The 27,434-nt window shown below is 51.6% G+C and overlaps 1 protein-coding gene across 2 annotated transcripts in view; it reads right to left on the reverse strand.

The window, feature by feature from the left end:
• RBM19 (RNA binding motif protein 19) overlaps positions 1-27,434 on the reverse strand; it is a 122,307-nt gene that overhangs the window by 42,987 nt on the left and 51,886 nt on the right. For both annotated transcript variants that reach the window (XM_069497553.1, XM_069497552.1), the window contains exon 22: positions 466-571. In XM_069497553.1, the coding sequence (XP_069353654.1) occupies positions 466-571 (106 nt within the window). The remainder of the gene's footprint in view (positions 1-465; positions 572-27,434) is intronic.

Here is a 27,434-nt window from a genome sequence, read left to right on the forward strand (position 1 = left end):
AACCCCCCGGCCACGAGCGGGAAGGTGAGGGGAAAGCGTGTTCCCACGGCTGCTTCCTGGGTGCCCCTTACCCTCCCTTTCACGCGCTGCGCTCGGGGTCCCCTCCGCACACTTCCACCCAGCATTCCCCACACTGCCCGCCGCTGGGGGGCCCCCGGACTGAGGAATTTTCTTGCAGACTTGGAGCGGCCTGGGAAACCCACCTGCTTCCCCGTTTGTGTCCCATGCTCTTGCATGTGTGAACTGGGGCAGGGAGGGGCACACAGAAACTGCTCCTTCCTCCAAACACAAAGCCCGGGCTCTTTGCCCCTGGGGATGCTGTGCAAATTAGCAGGGTTGGGGGAAAAAGGAGAAAACCCGCACAGGGTTGCAACACTGGCGTTTGTGAAGAGGCCTTGGGGCTTCTCCTACAAAGGGCCCGGAAAGGAGGGGCCCAGGCGGGCGGGGAGGGGGTCATGGTCTCACCTTCGCGTCCTGCTTGGTGAGGAAGTCCACGAAGCCGAATCCTCTGTGCGTGCCTGTCCCGGTCATCTTCTTTGGCAAGCGGACCGTCTTCAGCTCTCCGAAGGTGCTAGAAACAAAAGGCAAAATGGGGGTTCAAGGACAGAGCCTTGCAAAGGAGGAGGGGGTGAGAAGAGCTCGCAGGCACGCGCACACTTGTGCACATACACGGACACAGTTGCACACACACACATGCACACTCGAGTCCGCTCCGGGGCACGGTGGCCTTCTCCTCCCAGGCCCCGGCCATCGAACAAGGCCATCAGGGAACAGTCAGGCCGGAGATGCTGATGGGGTTTCGGTTACTCTCCAACGAGCCGGCAGCGCCAGCACACCTGTCCTCCCTCCCTGTGGGGTAACTGTGTGCCAGCCTTGCACACAGGAGGCCAGGCGAGGGGCTGCCCACGTGTACCAGCCAGGACTTGGGGCAGTGGAGTCTCCTAATCTTTCAAATCCGCCTCTACGTCTGAGCTGAGCACACGGAAACTCCATGGCAAGCGAGCACGGTGGCACCTCTCCTCCCAGACCTGGCATGTCTCTTCAGTGCTGAGCTCAAACAGCGCGCAGCTACCCCTCTAAACCCCACGTCCCCTCCCTCTGAGCTCTCTGCTAAGCCAAAGTTAGGCAAAGCTCTGGAGAAGAAAATGGCCTGGCTTCTCCTGAAAGGGATCGAACCGGTAAACACGGCCTGGGACCGTCCCCCATGTCCCCTCCTCTGCCCCCTCGGGTTAAACCTTTGAGAGATTCTACGACAAAAGGATTGGGCTTTCTCAGAGCCTCCCTCGCTTCCCTGTCTCACTCCCCACTCTCCAGCCCCTTCCTAATGTCCATTTATCAAATATATACGCACAAATTGCTGCCGATAAATATTTAATGTGCACGGCATCTGAAGAGAGGTATTATTTTATTTGAAAATCTACACATACTTGCGGCCACCTGGGCACACACGCGCACGCACGACAGTCTAGGATGCTTCAGGGCCAAAGACCGATTGGGTAAAAAACACAGTAAAGGCCGTAAGCTCTCGGCGAAATGATATAAGCTAAATCCGAGGCGTTAACCCGCAGCCCTGCCAGCATGACCAGGCATCTGCCAGCCCAATTTCTGAAGGCAGGACGGTGTGTAAATGCAGCATTATGAATCCTCAAAATGAATCTGCACGTCTCCTCGGAGCTGCCCCCAGCAGCTCCGCTCCCCCTCCTGGCGCCTTCTCTGTGCAGGCAACAAGAAGCACGGCTGGTGACAAGGCCAGCCTCCCGGGGAGCACGGGGAGCGGAGCACGGTCAGTCTTCCCCGCTGGAGGGGGCTGGGACTGAGGACCAGAGGCTGGGCAGGTGGGGACCAGAAGGTGAGGCTGGAGAGCGGGGAGGAGTCGGCCGCAAACCCTGCTTCATTCTGCCACCTAAAGGCCGCTGCATCCCACGACAGATGCATCGCCTGTCTCCCCTGCACCCAAGCCTCCTTGCCTTTGGACAGGGAGGGAACGGGAGGCGCAAGCTTTCTGGTGGGCTTGTTCCGATACATGGTTCTTTGGCTCCACGTTCTTCCAAGAGCCGCTGGGACCTCAGGGATGGCACATTTGGTGGCCATGAGGACTGGATCTGAGAGCATTCAGAGCTGGCATGAGGAGGCTGAAGGGCACAGAAGAGCATGCTGGGGGCTTCCTCGACGTGGTCACAGCACAGGCTGCCTCTGGGTGTGCTGGTCCCTCCACACCCCACCCCGGCCTGCAGGTGTGCTCAGGCCTCAGCCTAAATGCCACTAGCCCTGAGCAGCCTCTCCCGACCTCCCTAAGGCTCCCTGCGCTCCCTGACCGGGGCACCGTGGGGCAGACACCTGTGTACCTCTCTGCCCTCCCCTGGCCAGGGCCGGGGCTCAGCTCCGCAAGAGCAGGAAGAAACCACATCTCTCTCGCTCATCACTGGATCTGGCCCAGAGTGGATGCCTGAAGATATTCTTGGAATGAATGAACAAGAAACAGTAGCCCTGGAAGGCAGACACTGGTAAGTGACACCTACCCTCAGAGAGTGGTGATGAGGACGAAATGAAATAGGCTGTGGGGTAAATACAGCAGCACAGACGTGAATTATCATTGGTCTTAACATCCCCACGTTACAGATGAAGACACCGAGGCTCAGGGAGGCGGTGCTTCTTGCTGGTAAGTGGTGGGGTTATAACGTGACCCGGGCATGTCTGAGCTCGCTCTTTCTGCCGCACAATGTCTCAACCCCCTTCCATCTTCCGGATGGGGATCGGCCGATTTTAGGAGCTGGGGCCTCTTTCTTTCCAGGACTTCGACAGGTCCGGGGTGAAGCAGGACAGCCACCTGTGGGGTGGTTAGGAAGCCCTATGTGGACTCCCCAGGGGTCTAATGACTTCCCCAAGACCACAGGGCAAAGGGGGTAGACTGAGTTCCGGTTCATTATGCCCACACTGCGTGCACACCCCTTACTTCTGCCCAGAGGGGCTACAATGTCCTATACCTTGATGGTCTCAATGACCTCTGCCCAGATTTCTTAGCTGTGTCTAATTTCTCGTGAGCCAGACTATGTGCACGTAGGAGAGAGAGAGAGAGAGAGAGAGAGAGAGAGAGGGAGAGAGACTGTGGAGGTGAAGTCCTCCCTCTCTGCAGCACATTGCGAGCTGTGGATGCTCTGTGCATGGTAAGCAGCTGAGGGTCCAGAGAAAGGCGAGGAAAATAATTAAAAGGTAGACAAAAAAGCTGCTGAGCAGAGGCTGCAGGAGCTGTCCTTCTGTGGCCTGCAGAAGTGGCATCTCAGTGCTCGGAAGGGGCAGCCGGGACAGACGGGCACCCAGGATCTGCCAGGGATTGTGGGAGGCATCGGGGAGCCGGGTGTCCTGCCCCAAGGAGCCGGAGGGCCTTGGGGAGGCCACAGGCACAGTCTGGGGTTTCAGGACAGACATCTGCATGGCAGATGAAATGATGTCTCTAAAGGACCCTCGTAGCTTCAGAAATCCCAGTATTCTCCACGGAGTCAGAGAAATGGTTACAGTGAGCAGGTTTCTTCCTTCCTTTTAAGAATAGGACAAGAGAGAGCTGAGGCTTAAGGAGGAGCTGGAAGATCACGATTAGATCTTAGAAGGAACTTCCTGATGTCTGTGGACACTTCCCGGAATGTGCCCTGGCTGAGGCTTTAAGACACCATCACTGCTGCTATCACCCTGGCTACCAACGAGTGTCTGCGTGTGCCATGTCTTTTAAATATATCGTTTCCAGTTGTAACTACAACTGTGGCACCACAGTGTCACTGCCTTTATTTTATAGATGACAAAATCAAGGGCGAGAAAGGAAGTGACTTGCCTACACCCCATGGCCCCAGGACTCAAGATCCAGGTGAGCTCTTTCTCATCCGGGCTGCTTTTCCCAGTCCAGGAACAAAGCTGGGGCAGGGAATGGCTTTGCCGGCTTCTGTAACTGTGCCAGATCATACGAGGCCAATACTAATGATCTCAGAGAGATATTGAAAGAGAATTAAAAAGGGGGAAAAAAAAAAAGGTTGGGGGAGAAGAAATCGATGAAGTACCTTTAGCTCCTTGGAGATAAGCGATATATAAATACCAGCCATTATTAGGGTTCTTATCTGACAGCAAGGTCTACGGAGCCATTTCTAAGAGCGGCTTTTGAAGGAAGTTCTGCGTGAACCCTCCTCTCCTGGGAGCGGAGGCCACTGTCAGGGTGAGGCCGTGCGGGGGCCACCAGGAGCCAGAGAGGGAGGAGAACCGCAGGGCACCCAGGAACTCCCCCTGGACTCCGGGGCTTGGGGGGAAGGAGACGCGCATGTTCCCCACTGTGCAGATAATAGAAACCACAAAGTAGCAATTACTGTATCAGAAGCTGTGAATAAAGAGGACACACCGGGCTTTTAAACGCAGCCCTCCTTCCCTCCCCCACCACGCTCACACTTCGTAACAAACTCACACCTCACTTTCCAATTACTTCATTCACCTCGGGTTCACCCATTACCCGCCCCCCCCCAGCACGGCCCCACCCCTCCACCGCGCAGGGAGCCCAGGATTGGTGGTGGGGATGTGGGTTTTCGACAACGGGAGTTTGTTGTCACGTTTCTAATTTCTTTCGAGGTGCGAGGTGCGTGGGGGTGGGAGGGGGTCAGGGGGAGGAGGAGGAGGGAGGGGGCGCAGAGGTGTTGAGTGGGGCGAGCCAATTATGCCCAGTCCTCATAAACAACTCGGCTATGCAAATCGTGTTTGCACACAGGCCTGAAGGCAGACACAATACACGTGTGTGTGTGTGTGTGTGTGTGTGTGCGCGCGCGCGCATGTGTGTGGCGCGTGCCCTGCATGCAGGTGGGCAGGGATCTCCTCCCTCTGTGAAAGCTGCAGCCCCCTGACCGAAGCCCTGGCCAGCAGCTGCTACCGAAAAGGGATGAATCATCTTATGTTTCCCCAGCTCCCTGACTGAAGTGTTGGGCTGGGGGAAGGAGGTGAGAGGAAAGGTAAGGACAGGGAAGGGGGAGAACCCTCCAGAGATGATGCCGAGCTTGACAGTTTTACAGCTGTTCTGGTGCCTGGGTTTTCGGGGCTTAGCGGGCAGGCTGGGAGGCCAGCCGATCCCCCCAGCCCGCAGGCTGGCGCCCAGGAGGAGGCCAGACACAACCTGAAGAGCCCGGGCCCCTCTGCTCTCAGGACGTAGGTCCTCAGCCCTCTCCACTGGGATCTTCTGGAAGAACCAGCGGCCCAGCAGAAGTGCTGAGTCACAGGGGCAAGTTTGCTGGCCTCACTTCTCCCCACCTGCGCTCAAGGCACTGCTGAGAAAAAAAAGTCTGCTGCCACCCAAGGGACCCAGAGTCGGAACAATGGTGTGATGTGAACAAGATGAAGGGGTGGTTTTATGATAAGAATAGACTGTGGGCTGCTTCTGTTCCTTCTACAGGTAAGAAAAAAATGGCTAAATCTCTTGGCATTAGAAAGCCTTTCGAATATACCACCCCCAGCAATTTTCTGACACACATTAAATGCACACATGCCTATCCGTCCAGTACTTCCTCAGTGCTTACGTGCCCTGTGGCATGCTCAGCACCTGGTGGGCATGAACCCACTAGACCCTTATGAGCTAGGCAACGCCACTGCCATTTTCTAGATGGAAAACACTGAGACTCAAAGAAGTGAATGATTTCTCCAAGGTCACTTGGCAAGTCCTTACCTACCGCAAGGGGTGGAGTGACTGCCAAGGTCCCACAGGTGGTAACGGGCTGAGCTGGGCTCAAAGTGGGCAGTTTGTCCCCCAAGCCTGTGCTTTTGCTAAGAGTTCACATGACAGACTGGTCTATAAACAATGGGCCAAAGACCCCCTGTGTGCAGGATAACGTCAATGGTGGGTCCGGCATTAACCTTGTCCTCAAGGACCCCCACCTTGGCTGGGGGAGCTGCGTGGGAAGTCCCTTTGCCGGCAGGCAAGCAGCGAGCCCCCTCTTCCTCAGATACACAAGAGGAGTCTGGCATAAAACCACTTACGTCTCCTGATTAGGTCTAGGGCTGAGGACGCCTGATCTTTGCACACCGCACTCCTGCCCCCGTCCTAAAGAAGGGCCCCCCAGTGAACTCATGGACCCACAAAGTAGCTCCCTCTGGGCAGTGAACATGGCAAGCTGGCTGCTGCCTTGCCCAGTGTCCTGTCTAATGTCCCCCTTTCCTTACCGAGTGCTCATGTGGCAAAGGGCCCCAGCTGAGGTAAGGCGTAGAGAGAGGCCGACTACACAGCTAGAGACAAACGCATCCCTTCGTCTACAGTAGCTGATTTCTGCAGTGGGGGAGGATCAGGAACGGGAATTACGATCTAAACCTCCCACCTTTGCTGGGATGCGTAGAAACCAAAGCCTTGGGTGGCAGCAAGTCCCAGCTGCCTCATCTAATCCTCCGACAGAGGCTGATCCAATCAATCAGTGGATTTCAGTGGGCGCTGCCGCCCTGTTTCACGGGCCTGTGCCAGTCACTGCCACTCCCACAGTGGGTTTCAATAGCTAACACTGCCCTGAGTTTTTCGCGTATGTGCCAGGCACCATCACTCCCAAATGGCTGAACTCTCTAATGGCGTCTGCATCCTTAGAATAATTCCTGAACTTCTTGGGACTCAAGCCTGTGCCGGATCAACTCTTGCCTTTCCTGTGTTCCAATCTTATCTCATGCTCTGCTCTCCCAAAACACTTACTGTGGAGAATCCACACTGGTTTCCCTTTGTTCCCTGAACCTTTCAAATGTATGCCCGCCTCAGGGCCTTTGCACCCTCCGCTCCCATTATCTAGAACCTGCCTTACCTAGATATTGCTGCAATTGACTCTTGTCATTCAATTCTCAGCTCAAACGCCACTTCCTCTAAGAGGCCTCCTGTGGCTGTCCTCTTTAATGTTGCCTCCTCCACCACATCAGCCACCTTCTGTCACATCTGAGCACTGTCTGAAACGGCTTGTTTACTTACTTATCTTTCCCGTTCTTTTGCTAGAAACAGAAAGCACGCTCCAAGATGGCAGGGCTCTTACGCTCTGCTGTGTCTACAGAACCTGGGACCGTGCCTCACTCTCAGAAAACACTCTACCCCTGCATTTCATCACGGAGTCAATATTTACTGAGTTCTCCCTGAGTGTCAGGTCCTTATCCTGTACATGAATTATCTCCTATAATCCATATGCTATTGTGGAGACACAGTCACATTTGGGGGCCAAACATTCGGTCTGTCCCTTAGGACGATGTTCTTACGACCACAAGTTATTGCAAGGAGTGTTTGGCCCTCGACGATCAATACTCCTTCCAAAGTATCCACGTTTATTCCTTCAAGTGCAGTGAATAAATCACAGCAAGCAAAAGGGGCCCTATTCGATTATTTACCAAGGGGCTAGTGCCTGGACAATGGCATGGAGGATTGCGTCTGGCGTGGTGGGAAGAGCAGACACTGCCCCTTCACGGACAGCCCCGGCCAAGGGGCAGACACGAGCAGGGAGTCTCGGCGTGGTCGGGCCTGCAGCGAGAGGCTTTCCCTCCCCCCCGAGGTTGTGCCGGCGAGTGTTACGAGCTGCAGAGCCAAGCCCGCTCTGCACAAGGGGCAACAGCTCTGGAAGCTGTTTAATGGAGGTATATTGAGGTGTGGAGTCTCTTCCTCTTTTGTTCTCCCGCTCTCTTTTCCGAGAGTGCCTTTTAGACTGAACTTTTCCAATTACTCACGCTCATCACGGTGAGAGCCGGATGTAGAAAGGTTACCTTATCACCATCAACGCAATACTCCCTTTCATTTTTGCCTCTTGGAGGCTGAAAAATGGTCTGATTTCCAAGAAAGTGAAAGCAAGAGGCGCAGAGGACAGCATTTAGCTTTTCTCAATAGCCTTTCATGGGGCCCTTTCCAGGCAAGCGTGACCCTCTCGTTTTCTAGATGAGAAAGCCCAGGATGAGCAGTTAAATGGTATCTCTGAGTCAGAGTTGGGGCCTGTGTTCCAGATGGAAGCCACGGACTCTCCTGCGAGGCGCGGGGTGGGGTAGTGGCTGGCACTGGAAGATGGAGCTCCTGGCCTGCTCTGCCCCTCGCCAGTTGGGCGACCCTGGGCAAGTCGTTTCCAGGCTGGCCTGGTCCCCAGGCCAGCAACACCGCATCACCTGGGAGCATGTTAGAAATGTCCTGTCTTTCTGCATCAGAGGCTCTGGGGCTGCACCAAGCCCTCCAGGTGAGTGTGAGTGTGCTCAGGGTTGAGTCCCTGGCTCCACCCAAGGGGTGGACCACTCAGCCCCAGTCTAGATAGCTAGGTGGACACCTGCTCCTAGGACTGGCAGATCTTCCTCTTCTTCAAAAGAAGCCTGCAATCCAGATTCTTTTAAGAAATAAGACTTAAAAATATCATTAACAAAGCTAAAATATTTTAAACGCTCTGTTGCCAAATATGACAGAGGCGGTGGGCTGCCTGGGTACCGCCCTTCATGTTTAGGTTCCATTCCGATTTGGTTCTAAGAGGGCCGGTCTACTTCCAAAACGAGACCTTCCCTTACCTCTTCATTACCCGAGATCGGGTCTTGGTGCAGATGACAGGGCCTTTCTCACCTCTCCCTCTTGCACCCTGCAGCCCACTGGCCCTCTCAGGTGTGCTCAAATAATGTGGCCTCTGTGGGACTGTAAGCTCCTTGGGGACAGAGAGGGTCTTGCCGCTGTGATCTGCTGCACAGAGAGGTCTCCGGCAGGTGTGGCTGCGCATGCCCTGAAGGAACCACGGTTCCTGGCAAAAATCAGGAACTGAATGAATGGAAGCTATTGCTCGTCATGCCCCTGTCCATTGAAAGTATCTGTATCGGTGCCAAGCAAGGGACAACTCCCAAGCTCTGGTGGAGCTTTGGGTCAAAGCTGAGAAGGAGCAGGCCAGGCCAGTCAGACCCTTTTGGTGAACCCCAGGTGGTTCCAGCGAAGAGCTGAGATAACCAAGGGGCCTTAAGCAGGAGAGGGTCGGATGCGATTGTGTGATTCTTGGAGCCCTGAAAAAAGCAGTATTTCTCCCTCCTGCCCACATGTCCTACCAGTTTTACAAGATAATTAGAAGACACTGTCCCCAAGGAGGCATCTCTCAGCCAGTCCCGGGCACCCTGCCTTCCCTGGGGCTGAGCAAGCCCACTGAAACAGCTCATGCTCCCTCTTCCTTCCAGGAGAGGATGGAGATGTGACTTCTGGCCTGGGGCACACGTCCTGGCCAGTGCCACCTCCCTGCCAGAGGTTAATGAAACACACAGTGGACGCTCCCCTACTCTCGCCCCCTCTGGTCTTTGGCTGCCTCAAGTATAGCTAATCCCATTACCAGAAAATAAAGTGGATAATTCAGGCTAATGAAATCGTTACAAGAATGTGGCCAGGCAGAGGTGGACATTCAGAACCAATTTAACACCTTTTGGTGCTGTTATCCTCAGGACACGAAATGTTTGAAAAGAGGAAGGACAAAGATTTAAAGAGAGAAAACACAAACAACCAGCCTCTTTCCTGTTAGCTTAAACCTGGTTCAGGAATTAATCGGCCACATATTTTGCTTTTTGCTATTGTCTTGGTCACGCCCGGTATCTCCACGGTAACTCCAGAAACAGCAGCAGGAGATGGGAAGATCCAGGAAGTCACCGGCGGTGGCTGTCATTGCGTCTGCCTTGTAGGCTTTGCTTCGCCTGTCTCTGCTGCTGTTCTAAGAAGGGGCACTGAGGGGTGAACTCCTGGGCCCACATCCTCGGAAACCTCTGATCCTGGTTCAGAGGCTGCAGCCGGGTTCCAGGAACCTGGAAGGCCGCGGTGGGAGCAGGTTAGTGGAGACGCAGGCGCCGTGCACTGGGCTCCCCTGTGAAACAGAGGAGGAGCTGGACCTGCTGTCTCAGGGCAAGCCCAGGGTGCTGACCGGGGAGACACCCCGTGCCCCCGGCTCCCACCCCCTCATGCCACCTGCTGCCTGGTCACGGCCAGGCCTCCTGAGCAGGCTGCACTCAGGGTGGCCGCTCAGCTTCTCAGCACCTGCACACAGGGAGAGGGCCCGATCAATTTCGTTTGTGTGGCTCCATTTCAATGCCCAGAACCCTAGTGAGGACCGCACAGCACAGAGCCAGATGATCTCGAGTGGACCTGCACAAGCCCTGCACGGCTCTCCTGCACTAGTCCCAGCCTGTTTTAATTCCTCGAGCTAAGGGCACGCATCTTCCAATGACCCTAGATCCTCCCAACCAGAGAACGCACAGGGCAGTGGAGATGAGGGGAAAGTGGAGCAGCGAGACCTTACAAATGCGGGGAGAACTTCGGCTGACTTTGTAGAAACACACAGGGATCTTCAGGGGGCACATGTGGACAGGCAGAAAGTTCCAGTCCCTGGGAGATAAGAAAGCTCCCCATCGATGGTCTCTCCATTAGGAGCAGCAAGCAGCATCCCACAACCACCAATACCACCTTCCACCTACCGATCGAGAGGAAGGCGTCGCGGGGGGATTTGAGATCCACAACAGAGCAGCTCGTGCTACTGGGGTGTTGTCCTCTCTGAGAAGCACAAGACGACACCGCAACATCCAGACACATCCACGTGGTTTTCCGAGGGCGTCTCTATGCAGGGGGCTCTCCAACGGTGGCAGGAGCCCCTGCATGGCTCAGGGAACCAGAGTCCTCTTTGGAGGGGGCAACAATGGAATGTGAGCCACCTCTTAGGGGCTTGGACAGAGACTTAGGGAACAAGGGGCTTAGAGCAAAGGAAGTCACGTCTGTCAAAGCCACGTGATTGCTACAGCCACAAGAAGTTGTCATGGCTCGCTCATCTAGAATCCAGAGAATTCAAAGGAAGAAAAGAGGCCCCTTGCAAACGAAATGATGCCCGAAGCCCATGGCCCAAGCTTCTGCCTGTCTCCAATGGAAAAGCCTTCTCTCCCACTAAAAACCTATTTACTTCTACTTTACAAACTTGTTTATCTAATTTCTCATCCCAGAGCAGCTGAGAAGGGCACAGGGATTAACGGTGGCAGGTTCCTAAAAGGCTTCAAGAAGTAACAGCCATGGGTTAGACGAAGGACACACACCTTTCCTAGAAAGGGTCAGATCGTCAATATTTTTGGCTTTGTGACTCTGCCCTGCTGCTGTAGCATGAAAGCAACCACAGAGAATATATAGATGAGTGGGCATGGCTAGGTGTCAATAAAACTTTATTTATAAAAATAGATGGCTAGCACAGGAGCCTAAGTTTGCTAATCCGTGATTGGAGTGGAGCCCACCCCCGACCCCCACTGGATGCGCACATGCACGGTAGCCCCGGCAAACTACCATGGTTCGGGGCTAAGTCATTACGGCAGTGTATCTAGTCCCCCCTGACTAACGGGGTTCTCAGGAAGGAAGCATTTGGGGCAGGGAAGGGGTTGGCTATGAGCAGGCAGCAAGGAAAGCAGCCGAAATGCAAAAGGACAGAAGCCCGAAGGACAGCAGCCCCTGGGATGAGCGCTCACAAAGGCTGGTCTTCAGAATACAAGTCTGGTTAGGCTCTCCACGCACTGGTGAAGCACCTACTGTGTGCAGGCGCTTTGCAAAGCCATTTGGAAGGCACGGCTGAGAGAGGCCTCACTTCCATTTTCTAGGGTGCTTTAGCACGTTATGCTACATAGGCTAGCAATTCCCATTTTAAGTGATAAAGAGGAAAAAGAAGGAAAAAGGGAACTGGTTCTTTTAGATCAGGGGTCAGCAAACCCCAGCCCATGGGCTGAATTTGGCCTACTAAGTGTTCTGGGTAAATAAAATTTTACTGCAGCACAACTATGCCCATTCCCTTCTGGCTTGTCCAGGGCTGCTTCCAAGCTGCCAGGGCAGGGTTGAGTGTCTTGACAGAGACTGTAGGGCCCATGAAACTGAACAGATTTCCCCTCTGGCCCTTTACAGAAAGGCTGATGATCCTTGTCCTAGACCCACCTCATCCCCACCGAAGCCCACTCTGCCCCGAGGCATCACACCACCTCTGTCCTCCCAGCTCAGGGGGGCGGGGGGACCCTCCCTGCCACCAGGTCCTGACCACGTCACCCTGAGAACCAGGTGTCTCTACCCCCCACTCCCTGAGTTATTTGTTTTCCTTAATCAGGTACTTACGGGGGCACTTATTAGAGGCTGTGAGAGGGTCCAGTCAATTGGCAATTAGGGAGGTTTGCAGAAAGCCTCATTAGGCCTCGCCACCTCTGCCTCCCAATGTGTCATTTACCTGAGGGGCCTTAATGAGGGACCGTTTCCAGGGAGCTCACCCTCACCGACGGCTGAACCTGACATCGGCCACAGTGGCCCCCAAGCCAGAGCTTCTCTGCAGTGACCAGGAGAGGGGACAACCTACCTTCCCACCCTGCCCTGGGAGTGACAAGACATGGTGCCCAGAGGGGAAAGGGCACCCCCTTCTCCCAGCCACACCCCCCAACTCAGCACATACACCAAGGCACAGGGACTGAAGGAGAGCAGTCCACGGTCATGGCACAGAGGAGCAACATTAGGAAACTGCCCCCCAAACTGGACCATCACCAAGATAAGCAACTAAGTGAAAAGAAGAAAAAGCTAGGTGCCAAAGAATTAAAAAAAAAAAAAAAGAAAGAAAGAAAAGGGCTGGGGAGGAGATGTATGTGTGCACAGAGTGTCAGTTCTGGAGTGGCTGCACCGGCTGCCATGGGAGACAGAACTAAGACCTGGGACTTGTGTCCATTCCCCGCCATTGTGGATTGCAGCTGCAGCTGGGGTGGGCAGTTCTGGGAGCGCTCGGCGTCCCTGTCCCTGCCGGCGTCCCTCCCCTGTGCCCCAGGAGCTCACTCAACCCACAGTGCAGGGAAGGTAAAGCCCGGGCGTCAGTCCTCACCGGTGACCACCAGAGCACAGGACTCGGGGACCACTCTGGACAGCATTCGCACATCTCTCGTGCGTCACGCTCACAGCAGTGGCCACGACGACACACCTGTGTGTGGATCGCTCCTCCCCCCGCCTGCTCTCCCCGCTCCCTGGGGTTGGGGTACAACACACTTGCTTGTACCTAAGTCCTTCCCTCAGGCTCTTCTGGTTTGGGACAACCAAATTAAGACAGACGTTTAGCGTTTATTCTAGACCTTTTTACTGCTTTTATATTACATGCATGTTTTCTATAAAAATAATATTTACATATATATTTTTTTAAAAGGGGGAAGAAAAGACCCATTGACATCTCAAACCCTGGCCCCTTCAACCATGGTTGGGTGGCTAGTTCATTCCTTCCTCCTATGACTTTAGTGCCAAGAAAAAAATGTTCTGCCTTGATCCCTGTATCCATGGCACCCAGTAGAACCACCTGTTTCCCTTATTCCCTAGGCAGCCAGGAAGCTCAGGCTACATCTAGTATTCCATTGTAGGAACCTTCCTTAGCCTAAGTTTTCTGGCATAAATACTGCCCTCCCTCACCCCGACTTACACTGGGCTCCATTTGTCCCTTTCCCAGATGCCCTATGGGGAGCATCACTGTGACTCCCTGGGGGGGAATGTTGGAGGGTGACCCGAGAGAGGGGTTGGGGTATTTCTTCCTGGTGTCCTCTTGCTTTGGAGCCCTTCTCTCTGGCAGCAGCTCTGCCCTCTACAGTGACAGCTCTATGGCAGCTCTGACTCACTGCCCATCACTCTGGTCCCAGGGGTGGTGATGAGGGCTGCCAGGTAAAATGCTGGACACCCAGGTGTATGAATTTCAGATAAAGAATGAGGAAGCTTTGCATGTATGTCCAAATATTGCATTGGCCATACTTATACTAAAGGAACCCACTTAATTAAAAGTCCTTTTAATCTGGAATTCAAATTAAACTGGGCATCCTGTATTATCTGCTATCTCTGACACCCTTGTGGTGAGGGACTTCTGCTGTTGCGGGTCTCTGGGCACCCTGGGTGCATGCCCCTGCCCCTCACTGGGTTCTGTGGGTTCCATAACCCTGCCCACATCTGTAAGGAGTCTCTTTGTTAAGCAGTGGGATGAATCGTGTTTCTAGCTGAGATCCCAACAGGTGTGACCACCCTGGGTCCGTTAGCCTTGCCGGAAACACTTTGCTGCATGAGGGGCATCTTGCAAGTGGCTTCAGATTCTCTTGGGGAGCAGGACGATGCGACAGCTGTGAATGGTTAGACGGTGAGCTAAAGCCACCACACTTACCCAGGGCTGGGGCACCCGATGTTCCCCTGCCTTGGTTTTTGTAAGTCTCAGGTCAAAGGCACCTCTCCAGGGACGTCTTCCCCGCCCACTGAGCCACACATCAACCCCGTTGCCCCACGACAAGCCTGCACTGTGCGACCACTCTCTGATGCCACCTGATTTATCGTCCGTTTCTCCACCTGTGACTGCTGGGGCCTCACTGGTCTTGGCCAACAACGCATCCGCTATGGCCCTATCGTGCACTCGGTAATTCGAGAAATGAATAAATGAGGGTAAAAATCAGGAATGCACAAAGAAAGGGGCCCTCTCTGCCTCACCTCCCCTTCCTAAACACCCTGCTGTCATCAAATGCCCCTTGGGTCTGCAAATGCCAGGGAGCTGTGGCCTGTCACCGTGAGCACCTACATCACATACGGAACGCCCCCACCTCCCTAATTTGCTTCGCCCCCACCTCCCTAATTTGCTTCCTTACGCATGCAAGGCTTGCCCCAACTGGGCGCTGCTCTAATGGGTTCGAGGAGCGGGGAGGGGGCTCTGGAACACTTATTGTCGTGGATTTCCCACCCGGCCCCGATAATGACTTTTCTCAGGCAAGTTTCTCGGCGGCTGCAGCTGCGGAAGAAAGTGATAGAACCAGAGACAGGTACAGTTGCCATGATACGGCCGTCGTGGTAATTTAGCCTCAGAGCTCTGGCTCCCTTGGAATAATTTAACGATCTGTCATGGGAAGGGAGGAAGGAGGACAAGTGTCGTGTGGCTTGACGTCCCCACCTCCAAAAAATAATCTAAGTTCCCGTAGCCAGAGGAGGCCCACGGTTGGAGAGATGGAAGAGTGAGAACATGTTTCACCGGGACCCAGGTGGGAATGCCTTACTGATTTTTGGGGGAGGGAAGCAAGTGAATTAGAAAAACTGCAGGGACATCTGCAAACTGTGTCTTCCTCTGGTCGCCAGTCACATCCCTTTGGCATCCAGAGCCTGGAGTGTCTTTCTTTAAAGTGACAGCTTGTAGAAACCTTTGGCTGGCTACCTCGCTCCCTCCCTCGGGGGCCTCTTGCACGGAAGATGAAACGGGGGCCACAACAGGGGCACAAAACGCTGCGTTCTCTGTTAAATAACAGTTTGGAGGATGGGTGTGGACAAGAAATGAAGCCACTGTCCTGGCCCCAAGCCCCTGATTTTGAGAGGAAGCTTCTTCTACTGGCTAGAGAAAACTCTCATTCTAAAAACCACATGTTGCTTCCTCGCGCCACTAACTCTTGGAAATATCTAGCGACTGGTGATGTCTCCTTTGGAGGCCCGACCATCCCGCGGGATAGAAGCAAAGCCTTTGGCACAGGGGTTGGCACACCCTCCACCTGCTGGGGGCGCTCGCGTGGCCCGCACGTCACTGAAGGTGCTGCCTAGCTGTGTGCAGCCGGGCCCTCTTATACCAGAGCTCCTGCCCCAAACCCGCCAGGGCCCCACTGGCTGGTCACAGAGTCCTGGTGGCCTCCGTCCTCTGGGAGATACAGCTGGGATCTGCCAGCGGACATGCTCTCCCCTCTCAGGGCAGAAAGTGCTCTGGAAGCTGGGACTGTGAGATGGCAAAGGGCGGTTGTGCAGGAGATCAGCGCCGGGGCCTCATGGCTTGGGGGGGAAAGAAAGAGAACCCCCTTCCTCCTGCAGGGGCAGGCACTGGGCTGCCGTGAGAGAGGCATGGGTCTCAGTCTCGAGGGCTCTGGAGTCGTCCAAACATTTGCCCGTGGGGCTCTGTGAGCTTGGGCAAGTCAGTGGCCCCTGTGTCAAGGGGACCGAATGGCCTGGCCACCTCCACAGGGGTTCCTGGGCTCATTATCCCACTTTGCCATAGTTCTGTGTTCCAGCAACTCACCCTCCTCAGAGGTAAAGAACTGGTATGTGGCTTCCAAATACCATCACTGACTGAAGAAAACCAGGTTTCCTTGGAGACATGGCTGATCCCAGGGCTGGAGGTGAGGAAGTACAAGATGAGCCTGGACCCATCAACAAGATGGGGGCATGTGTCAAAAGGATACGGTCCACCTTGAAGAGGTCCCCACTGGCCAAACTGAGGACAATTCCAGGAACAAAATAAATAATGATGATAATGGTTTATAACTCATTGAATAAAATAAGCCCTTAGCCCACACTGATGAAAATAAAAAAATATTATAAATAAATATCGGTGGGGCGGGGGGAGGGATGGAGAAAAACCCTTCCCAGGAGGAGAACAGCCACTAATAATTGCAGGAGGAATGACAGAATTACAAAGCCACCCGTTGGCCACCAGCTCAGTAATAAGTAATTCAGTAATAAGAATCACCAGTGGAAGCTCAAGTTATTAAAGTGAGCCCGGACACAGGAGAATTTTCAAAGTCTCAAAGTATCCTCTGCAATATTTATTAATTACAAAAAGAAAAAAATAATAACTTAGTGGGAAAATCTGGCTGAAACAACTTTAACCAAGTCATCAAAGATAACATCATCAGCCACGGGATGGTTCTGAGGTATTTCTAGCAGAGTCACAACACAGTCGTGACAAAACACCCAACAAACACAACTGGGGAACATCCACAGGGCATCCAGTGGGGACTTTTCAAAACTGTCATGTTCACAAAAAACAAAGAAATACCAGGTAATATGTCCAAAATGAAAGGAAACTAAGAAGACAGGAAAACTCAATGTAATGTGATTCTGGAGTGGCTCTTGAACCAGATTGTGTTCTGTTCTATTAATAAAAGGACATTATTAGGACAACTGGCAAAATTTTGAATAAGGTCTACAGATTAGATGATAATACTGTATCTAGGTTAGTTTCCTAGTTTTGATAATTGTACTGCAGTTATAAAAAGAATCTCATTTTTAAAAATATATACTCACATATTTAGGGGTAAAGAAAGTATCACCTATGTAACTTACTTTCAAATGGTTCAGAAAAAATGTGTGTGTGTGTGTGTGTGTGTGAGAGAGAGAGAGAGAGAGAGAAAGAGAGAGAGAAAATATAGAAAGAATGATAAAACAAATGTTAATTTGGGGGAATATGTGTAAAAGGTACATGCAACTTTATAAAATTCTTGCAACTTTTCTATATGTTAGAATTTATTTTTTAAGTTAAAAAAATATTACCACTGTATGCTCTTATGTCCTCCCTCTAAGCTTGCCATTTTGACCAGTGACAGACCGAGGCACACTAAGATAAACACACACTCCTCAAAGGCGTTTTTGAATAAAGAACCAAATCAAGTGACCCATGAATGGCTGCACCAGAGTCCTTCTGTGCTGGATAAACACCATGGCTCTGCGCAGTCTCCGTGGGCCTCGCGACTGTGGCCTTTCTTACAGTTTAGATATAACAGGCACTTAATCGTGATTTTTGTTTTTTTGCCAAAGGTGTGCCCCCGTCTTATGTGAGAAACACCCACTTTCTTCTGATGAGATCCTATGGGATCTCCCCCTACCTCCAAGGGGCTCCATTAGTTCCAACTTTCTCAAACAGCAAATATAGAAAGATGAGCAAATAAAGGGGCTTTGGAAAACTAGTGTACAATGTGAGGGAATTGCAATAATTGTTGTACCTGGGAGGAATCTGAAACCACGTGAACAGCGAAAAGCGAGCTTCGTGAACCTGCACAGAACGCTGAGTCAGGGGCCCCTGGTTCTGTTTCTTCTACTGAGCACCCACTGCCACCAGCCAATAACTCCTGAGGGACGAGGTGCCAGGCACTGATCTAGGCTCTAAGGACACAGCGGTGGGAAGCAAGGTCTCTCACGTCACTTCTACCAGGGAAGGCAGATTTAGGACACACAGCTCGACATGCAGACATTTCATGCAAAACCAGCTGGAGATGGGGCAACGAGGAAAACCAAACCAGAATACGGAGGATGCGAGTGAGAAGGTGCTCGCGCTGTTACGCAGGGGGCCACAGGGAAAACCAAAGTCAAAGGCACTGGAGTGGCCAGAAGGCTGGCGGTGGGTGACATTAATGACACAGATAGAGAAGGACTGTCCCTGTGCCAGGCCATGCAACCCCAGGACAGAGGTGTCTGGCTGTGAAAATGCACAGGATTTAGAGAAGAACGGCTGTTTCTTCAGAGGATCCTAGGAAGGCTACACTGAGTGGATTTGCTGTTCCTCTAGACCAGCAGTTGGCAAACTGCAGCCCATACTGGCCCGTGGCCTGTTTTTGTGCGGCCCTCAAAATAAGAATATCTGGTTCTGCTTTGCAACCACTTTGTAGATTTCAGCCCAAACCTAGTCAGGCTTCAAACCTTGACCTTCTACATCCACATTCCAGTGGCCACTGACTCGGCTGTTGGTGCAGGTTCACGAAGACGGCTTTTCACCGTTCCTGTGATTTTAGATTCCTCCCAGGTACAACAATTACTGCAATTCCCCTACATTGTACACTGTTTTTTCAAAGCCCCCTTTATGAATGTTGTCTCTTAAGGTGCTCAAGAAAAACATATGAGGTGAGAGGACAGACATCAGTTCCCGCATTCAACAGATGAGGAAACTGAGGCCCCAAGAGGAGCAGTGCTCAGCAGAGCGGTTACAAGCAGGCACCGGCCTCTGTCACATCTGGGTTTCCATCTGTCCTCCCTGCTTTGCAGCTGCAGGCAAGGGACATCCCCTGTGAGCGCCACGTCCCTTCCTTATCTCTCAAATGGAGGTAAAAACTTTGACCTCATGGGACTATCGTGAGATCCAAACATAAAAAGGGACAGGAGAGAACTTAGCTTGGCATTTAGTACATGGTTATCACTAAAAAAATAAATAGATAAAAATAAACATAAAGGTAGGGTTTCTTAATGGGCGGTACTGCCCCCTGTAGGGCTTTTGGGAATCTGTGGGGGCTGTTTAGCGCTGCTGGTTTTACTGGGTGGCAGCTGCACATGTGAAATGCCCCTCGGGTATGGGGCAGCCCCTCCCCCCATGCCACCAGCACCCCTACTCACAAACACTGGGATGCCGACAGCCCTTCTGTGGTTTCCTCCACACATTTTCTCCTGGTCCTTTCCCTATAGACCAGAGTGTCCCAACCCCATCTGTCCTGTGCATTGCAGGATGCTGAGAAGCATTCCCAACTTCTACCCACTAGATGCCAGTAGCACCCTCCCAGTTGTGACAGCCCCTAGACATTGCCAAATGTCCCCTGACAGGCAAAAGTGCCCTCAGTGGGTCACCACTGCTACAGATAAACAGATGCACCCGGAGACTGCAGGTCCCTTTGGCTCTCTGGTACCCACAGGAGTGCAGTGGGTGCACCCACAACACCCGTGTCATCTCAGCCCCAAATCTGATCACAGCAACTGAAACCAAGAGTCGGAGGAATTCAGACTCCATCGTGGAAGTCTGAGTAGTTTCTGGGAAATAAATGTTTTAGGTGGGAAACAAGAATGACACACGGTCTCCCTTGTCTGGTACACAGAGATTACATTCTCCTGCAGTCAGTCTGCATTTAAGACTACCCCCACGGGTCCTCAATTTAAGGCAGAAGTGTGCTTGCTTCCCGAACACCGAACATCTGCTTTCTGGTGTAGCTGACATTTTTTTTTTAAGTAAGAAGAAAAAAAAAAAAAAGAAAACCCAAACAAACAACGAATTTTAAGCTGCTTAGGTAAAAGGTAGAGAACACAAAGCGTTATTTATTCCCCTGCCTGGATGCACAGCTCTTGCTAACAAACACATGTGGAACGATTTATATTATGGCTGGAGAAGAGTCTTCCAGGAAGGGGGGAAAACACACGCATTCCGCTGCACTTCAATCAAGCGAAAGGGAAAAAAGGGAAAGAAAGAGAGGCCGTAAGTGATCAGAGCGCCCCAGTTCTTAGATCTACACCCCCTTTCCGGCTTCTTGCTCCGAGGCTGCAGCTCTCCCTGGCTCTGCAGGCTGCAGCCCAGGCAGCTGGGAGCCCGGGAGTGGTAACCCCGCTAATTCAATAAATGAACTCTGACAAGCCTAAATGGTTGTTTGGATGGATCCTCTCTGGCTCCCCCTCCCCTCGCTGCCCAAAACCTCAAATAAAATAAATTAAATAAAACACGAGACACAATCTGAGTCTTTTACGGCCGCCTTCTCTAGCGGGAGTCAGAAAAATGCTAATGATTCCGGGGCTGCCGGAGCCCAGGCGGGCTGGCTCGGGGCCTGGAGTGGCCGGGGTGTTTTCCCTTCCTCCTCTCTGCTGTTTTCTTTTCCTCCCTCGGCACCCCCTTGCTCCCCGCCTCGCTCTCCGGCGGGGGCCGGGGTGGGCCGGAATATTATTCAGCACGCTGCCATAGGTGTCTTCAGCCAATCGGAGGCGATGGCAGCCGCTTGCACCTTGCTGACAGCTGCTGTCAAAATACTCTCACAACTGCCGGCTCGATAATAACTCGAAAATGAGATCCAAATGAGTGACTCTTCATGAGTGGAACGTGCCGCCGCTCTCCCCCACCCCACCGGCTTCCGAGTGTGGCGGGAACGCTCAGGGACGCTGGAGGGATACTGTGGTCACCATGGAGAGGCTGATTGACAAACAAAACCCAACCAGCTCGAAGTGGTAGATTCTCCCCGTTCCATGTCCCTTAAAAAGAGGTTCCCACAGGACGAGAAGCTTTCCCCAGGAATGCCACACACTCTGGCTGCGCAGATGGAATCTCTGAGTGCAAACAACCCACGCGGGCATGTCCTGACCACCAGTCTAGGGAGGCTACGTCAGGAGCCCCAGAAAGAGAGAGAACCACGAGCTCCTTCACAGGACACATCTCACCTTCACTCGTCCCCTCCCACACACCACAGGTGGGCCACCAGGCCGTTAGTATTCACCCAGCCAACTCTTCCTAAATCTTGGGCTGCTTCTCCCATGGGGACATCCATGTTAGCGCAACTTGTTCAGAAAAGCGCAGATAAACTCCAGGGAGCACAAAGCGTGTGGTCAGCACTTCTCCACATTTCTCCAGCACGGCTCAGAGCTGGCGAGGGCAAGGACTCAGGCAGATCTTGAACTTCCTGCTCATTTGCCAGGGCTGGGCGGTGCCTGGGGTCACTCTCTGCTTGTCAAGGCAGGGCTGGGGTTGTCGGGTGGAGAGGAAGGGGCTGTCACATTCACTTACTTGAGGATAGACTACACCTCTGAAAATTGCGGAGCACACTCCATACCCACCCAGGAGGTTTAGAGGCACTTAAAAAGATCCACTGATATATATATATATATATATATATATTTATATTTTTAAATAAACCATTCTGGATTGAAGCTGCTGCTGCTTGGCTACACTAAGAGAAGCCCAAGTGATGGTAAACAGAGTGTGATCGTTCCAGGAAGTGCAACCTTGCTGCCTGGATTAAACCCTCTTCCACACGACTCCCCCTTTCTTCCCACTCGTTTCCCTGCAGAAAGCCTTTGTCCCTCCAATGTGCATCGGGTAAACATTTAGCTCATTCTGCTTGTGTGTGACAACGTGCATCCTGAAAACCCCGTCTTGTCTACTTTCAATAGTAAACTCCTGTAAAGAAAGGATCAGCCCGGTGTAACTTACTCTGTGAGCGGAGCCATTATGGAAGGCTTTTAAGCACTGCACTTGGAAGGACAAGAGGCTCTCAGCATCCCGTGAATAGGTGAGATGCCTATTTAGGGGTTACGTCAAACCTCACCTACAAAGCCGGAGAAAGAACGCGGACTAGAACTCAGGCTCGGGCCTCGGTTCTGCCACTTAACCAGCTACGGGACCTTAGGGGAGTCACTTAACCCTTCTGACCCGATGTCTCCTCATCTGTGCACGGTGATATCAATACCAGCCCGGCCTTCAGAGGCGGATGGAAAAGGGATCGCTGTTGTTGCCTGGTGGGATATGGGTGGTTTTCTTCTGCTTATGCTCAATTTCCCAGACTCACTGGAATGGGATTAGCTTTGAAATCAGGAGAAAGAATTATAAAAGAGTAAAACTTTGACTTGCTAATGGAAAGATTCAAATGAGTTTTGTGTATGAGAGAGTTTTGAAACTACATAAAGTGTTGGGCAAAAAAACATCAGAGTAGTACTGTTCTGGCTCCGTTTAATGCAATTAAATTTTAGAAAGCGTCAGCTTGGAGTTAAAGAGCAATGTTGAACAGAGACGGGGAAAAGAGAAGGCAAAGAGCCCCTCAAAAGGTCTATTGAAAGTGAAACGGGGCTGGGCATGGTGGCTCACGCCTGTAATCCCAGCATTCTGGGAAGCTGAGGCGGGAGGATCACTTGGGATGGGGAGTTCGAGACCAGCCTGAGCAAGAGCGAGACCCCATTTCTAATAAAAATAGAAAAATTAGACGGGTATGGTGACGCATGCCTGTAGTCCCAGCTACTTGGGAGGCTGAGGCAGGAGGATCACTTTTGCCCAGGAGCTTGAGGTTGCAGTGAGCTATGATGACGCCGCTGCACTCTAGCTGGGGTGACAGAGTGAGACTCTGTTTTAAAAAAGAAAATAAATCAAATAAAATAAATAAAACTTCATATAAATGGAATCATACAGTGTGGACTCTTTCCTCTCTGGCTCCTTTAGCTATGTTGTCCTGGCTGGTCTTTAACTCCTGGGCTCAAGCAATCTTCCAGCCTCGGCCGCCCAAAATGCTGGGATTGCAAGTGTGAGCCAACCACACCCAGCCTTAAGAAGTCTTAATCACTCTGGAAGTAAGTGAGGAATCTACCTGCTTGCAGAGCTGTATCTTCCTGAAAAAGCCGCACACCTATGTCTGCAAATGAAGGAAGGTAGAGGCTATGGCTTAAAGCCAGTCCTGTCCACTGCAGAGCCCAGGCTCTGGCTGAACTGCTTCTTGGGAGATAAAGCTGGATATATCCTTATAGGATGACGCTGAAGCCACAACTGGGACAGCCACACATCCTGCAGGTATCCCCAAACTTTCTGATACTGGGTGAAGGCCATCCCTTGCCTGAGCAAAGCTCTTCCCCAAGTCTGCTCTTCTGGCCGGAGGACAAGGCCCATCGCAGGGGATGTGGCCCGCAATGAGAGCCACTTAGGCCAGCAGCCAGGAGGCCCCATTAACCAGGGCCTCTGCCGGCACTCACGGCGCTAACTGATCCTCGTAATGACGAGCTGGGGCCCAGCAGGTCCTGAATCGCCTTCTGGATCATCAAGGACTCAATTATACTCCACCGAGTTCCAATGTTAAGTATATTTTATTATATTCTAATTCCTTGGAAAGCGGCCATCCGTGTACCACAGGTAACTCTCCATTAACCTGAACGGTGGGCCTGCCAGGAAGCCCCACCCCTCCCCTTGCCGGGTTGGAGGGAGCACTCCCAGTCTGCCAGGGAGGAGGGCTGGTGGGAGGGACGTGCAGTCAGAACCAGCTCTGCCACCTCCCAGCTGAGCGACCTTCCCCGCTCTAAACCCCATATTCCTCATCTGTGAAATGGGCTGCACAATCCGATCCGCTCAGAGTGCACAGACACGCAGAGTGGGTATGAAATGCATAAAGAAAGACCTAGAGGGAACGTCACCAAATGAATCACATGAGGAGGGTGGCACGGACTAGGGGTGGCAGTGGATGAAAGGGCATTTTAGCCTTATTTTTCCTTTCAACAGGGAAAATATATCCCATGTTTTGGTTGTGAAAACTAAATTTTATTTTTTAAAAAAGAAAAAAATCCTATATAGAGAGTATGTATATAAAAATCCAAGATACATAATTTTTTCCTCTATATTTGTATGTGTGTATCTCTGTATACACGTCTAGGGACATATATGTAGAAAGAGAAAAGGAGAAAGTTTGAGAGCGAGTTTGTGTGTGTGCGCCAGGTGCATGGTAGGGGGTTCCATAAAAGGTGAATAGTTATAATCAGGTTGAGCTAAACAAGGGTGCTGGCTTTGCATGTCACAGATGACCACGTATGGGCATTTATTTCTATGTACTTTAACCTATTATCTGTAGGCTAATGGGTACCCCAAACCACAAGGTGGCTGGAGGTAGCTGGAACGAGGAGGGCAGTGAAAACAAAACAAAGCAAAGCAAACAGAAAAATTGGGGCCCCGGGTGCACCTATCTTCCCTGTAATACTCTTTGTTTGCCTCCCTCAGCACAGGGAAAACCAGGAGAATCCTCCAGAATGCAGCAGCCCCGTCACTTACAACAGCCTCCTCACGTGCAATGCTTAGAGCTCCGGGGGATCTCTAGGCTGGAGGCCTGGGAGCCAGGAAGGCTTAGGCCAAGGCATAACCCATAGGCTCCACCTCCCATGGGAGGAGTCACATATGACCCCTCCCACAGGGTTCACCCCACGGGAGGAACGGCACCCTGACTCTGGACCTTGAACCCAGTGCTGGCCCTTGCCAGGAACAGTGGGAAGCATGGACATTCCAGTGACGAGAATTAATCTTCTGAGACCTGTATGTCTTAGAGGTTCTCGTGTCACCCCTTTGGGAAGACCGCAGGCAGCATGGGATTTTCCCAAAATCTGGGCTGTGAAATCAATGTTCTGAATTGCATTCTACAAGCGAACAGAGGTGAAGAGAGGGGAGGCGGAAGGAACAGTGAAAAACCCTTGATACCAATCCTAGCCCCACACAAATGATGGAGACACGTACGAAGAGTTGAAACAGAATGGAATCTTGGGGCCTGCACAGTCTTTCTGGCTATGTTATAATGAAATAACCTCTACTATTTATTGAGCACTGATTTTGCACCGTGCACCAGGCTGCAGATTCCCAAACCTACTTAGTTCTTGGTGCCCTTGGTGTCTCAGTAGTTTTTTTTCATGACACCCCTAGGCCAAAAGACATACGTAACAATTTACTAAGTAGTTAGGGCTCAAAAGTTTGAGAGGAGTAGTTTACACCATCTCTGACAAATGTGACTGTTCCTCTCTGTTTTGACATACCCCACAGTGCAGCTGTCAGTTCACTGCGGCACAGCAAGGTGCCTCTCTGAACATAGTTTGGGAACCATGCCGCTGGGCTAGCTGCTTTACTTTCATTACCTTATTGAATCCTCACGATAGTCCTGGCAAGTAGTTACTATGATCCCCATTTTACAGACGCAGACACTGAGAGCCTGTTAAAATGACTTGGCCAAGTGTGACAGCTGGAGGAGGCAAGATTTAAACCCCAATCAGATGGACTCCTAGGGCTGCCACATGTGGTTGCACAGGTTAAAGACTGCGCAATTCTAGAGGCTGCCACTCCCGCCGATTACAACACTGATGATCTGAATCACTACGCTAACATTTGGCGTTTGATTTAGCACAAAGCCTCCAGCTATAACAGTCCCTCTCTTGTCACTGAGCAACCTTTTGCTTTGACTTCTAAGATCACCTTATTGGAGCCTCTGGCCACATCCTAGTCTCAGGCAAACAGGCTGACAGGACACGCTAAGGAGCACCAGAAGCCTCCCTTAACCTTGGCAGCCATGTAGCAAAACAACTAACTCCGCTAGGTAAATGGCATCAGACCAGCAGCATTTCAACCGCAGGTGGGCTGCGCAGGGAAAAAGATCTACAGGTTTAAGCGAACCTGACAAGTATCTTGGACCTGAAATTTGGAGTAAGCTGAGTCAACTGAATTGAACAGTTCTCTCACTAGGATCCGCTGCCTCTCAGGTATGTGTGCAGGTGTGTGGGCGTGGAACAGGGGAGGGCGTGTGGAGGATTTGCTATTTTTGTGAGATAATTTTTAAATTTTCTGTTCTTATTTAGACAGTCTAATTTTTAATATGTGCACACACACATGTATTATAACAGTACTGCAAAGAGAATAGGTGACAGCCAAGTGACATCCTAGCACACCGGATTTTCACAGAGTTCCTAGTAACCTGAATTCAAACAAGTGCTGGGGGAATCCCGTGATCCCCGTGGTACAGTCACGCTGACCTCAAAAGACCCGTGCTTTACTCACAGTGGGTGTAGACGCTATAGTGTTGGGAACCTGTCCTTATACACACCAACTAGCGATAAGAGATCGATTAGCCGGGACGAACAATGAAACATTTTTCTGTTCCCAATTCCAAGAGTAATTGACTATCCATTCATCAATAATTTCAATAACAGTACAATGCTAACTTTTATTTCTAAGGGATCGAGATGGCTTTACAGAACATACTACGCAACGCGGCATTAAATGGGGCGTTTGATGACAGGTCGAGATTCATACAAGTGAGAGGTCAGATGATGCTGAACTGGCAGAGAAAGCCGTCCGTGTGGTACCCCATCCTGCACGAGCACCTCTGCGTACACACAGGCGTTCTTTGTATTAGTATTAGTGATGTAAAAGCACTGAAACAGATTATAGATCTGGACCCGAGGCTACGTCTTTCTAATATTAAAACCCATGTTCTGAATTTAGTTTCTGCAAAACGACATCATCCATCACACTAAAATAATGTTGTTAATTTGAATTTTATTGATTTTAAATTTTGTTTGTATTTAACTTGGAAATGTGTTTTGGTTTTATGGTCCTAAAAGAAGCATAAGCGTGATTGTCAGTTTATTTTGAGTTTCACATTTGTACATGGTTAAGTAACGTAATAATAAAAATATTTGCGTTGCCACTGTGGGGAAGGACCGTGAGATTTTTGTATTTTTCATTAAAAGGGCTCTTCCTACATCGCTCAAGTTTGAGAAACGCTGAGAGGGCCCCAGATTTCCTGCAATGTTCCTTTAGGATATGAAACTCCTCCAGGGATGGTCATGTAGTGAGCGTCTTCACTTCACGGTTTCCTCAGGGAGGATCAGAAAGGTAAGGTGACATTCCTGAGAGTGTGCAGCTAGTTAGTAGCAGGGCTGGGAATAAAAGCCTAGTCCCCTGGCTCCTTGCACAGCTCTAGTGTATTCTAGAAGTCCTAGGCAGGAGCCACAGTACATATGGCAGCTACTGTGGGCCGGGACTAATACCAAGTGCTTTACCAACAGCCCTGACCTTGTACCTTACAGCAAGCCAGGTCCAACTGTTTATCTATAATGTTACAGAGACAGACACTGAATCCCAGAGAAGTCCTCAGACCAAGATCACTAAGTCAGGACGACCATATCAGACCTGGCCTCTATCCTGAGGGTTGAGGGGTGAGCCTTGTACTCACCTGCCCCTAAGCCAAGACAGTTCCTTCCCTTCCTGGAGTTCACGTTTGTTTCTGTAACCCAGCACCTGGCGCAGCCTCTGCCTCATTGGAGATGCTCAGTAAATATTTGCTAAACTGACGAGTTATTTCTTAACTGAAGAGCAGTGTGTTGAGACCTCCCTTTTCCGTGGAAAGCTCTGAGGCCCGGGAGCAGACAGAGCTGCTCCTCCAGAGAAGTCTCCCGAGCTGTCCTGGGGCTCCCGCCACCTCTC

This window comes from Eulemur rufifrons, chromosome 21 (genome assembly GCF_041146395.1).
Source record: "Eulemur rufifrons isolate Redbay chromosome 21, OSU_ERuf_1, whole genome shotgun sequence".
NCBI classification, from domain to species: Eukaryota; Metazoa; Chordata; class Mammalia; order Primates; family Lemuridae; genus Eulemur; species Eulemur rufifrons.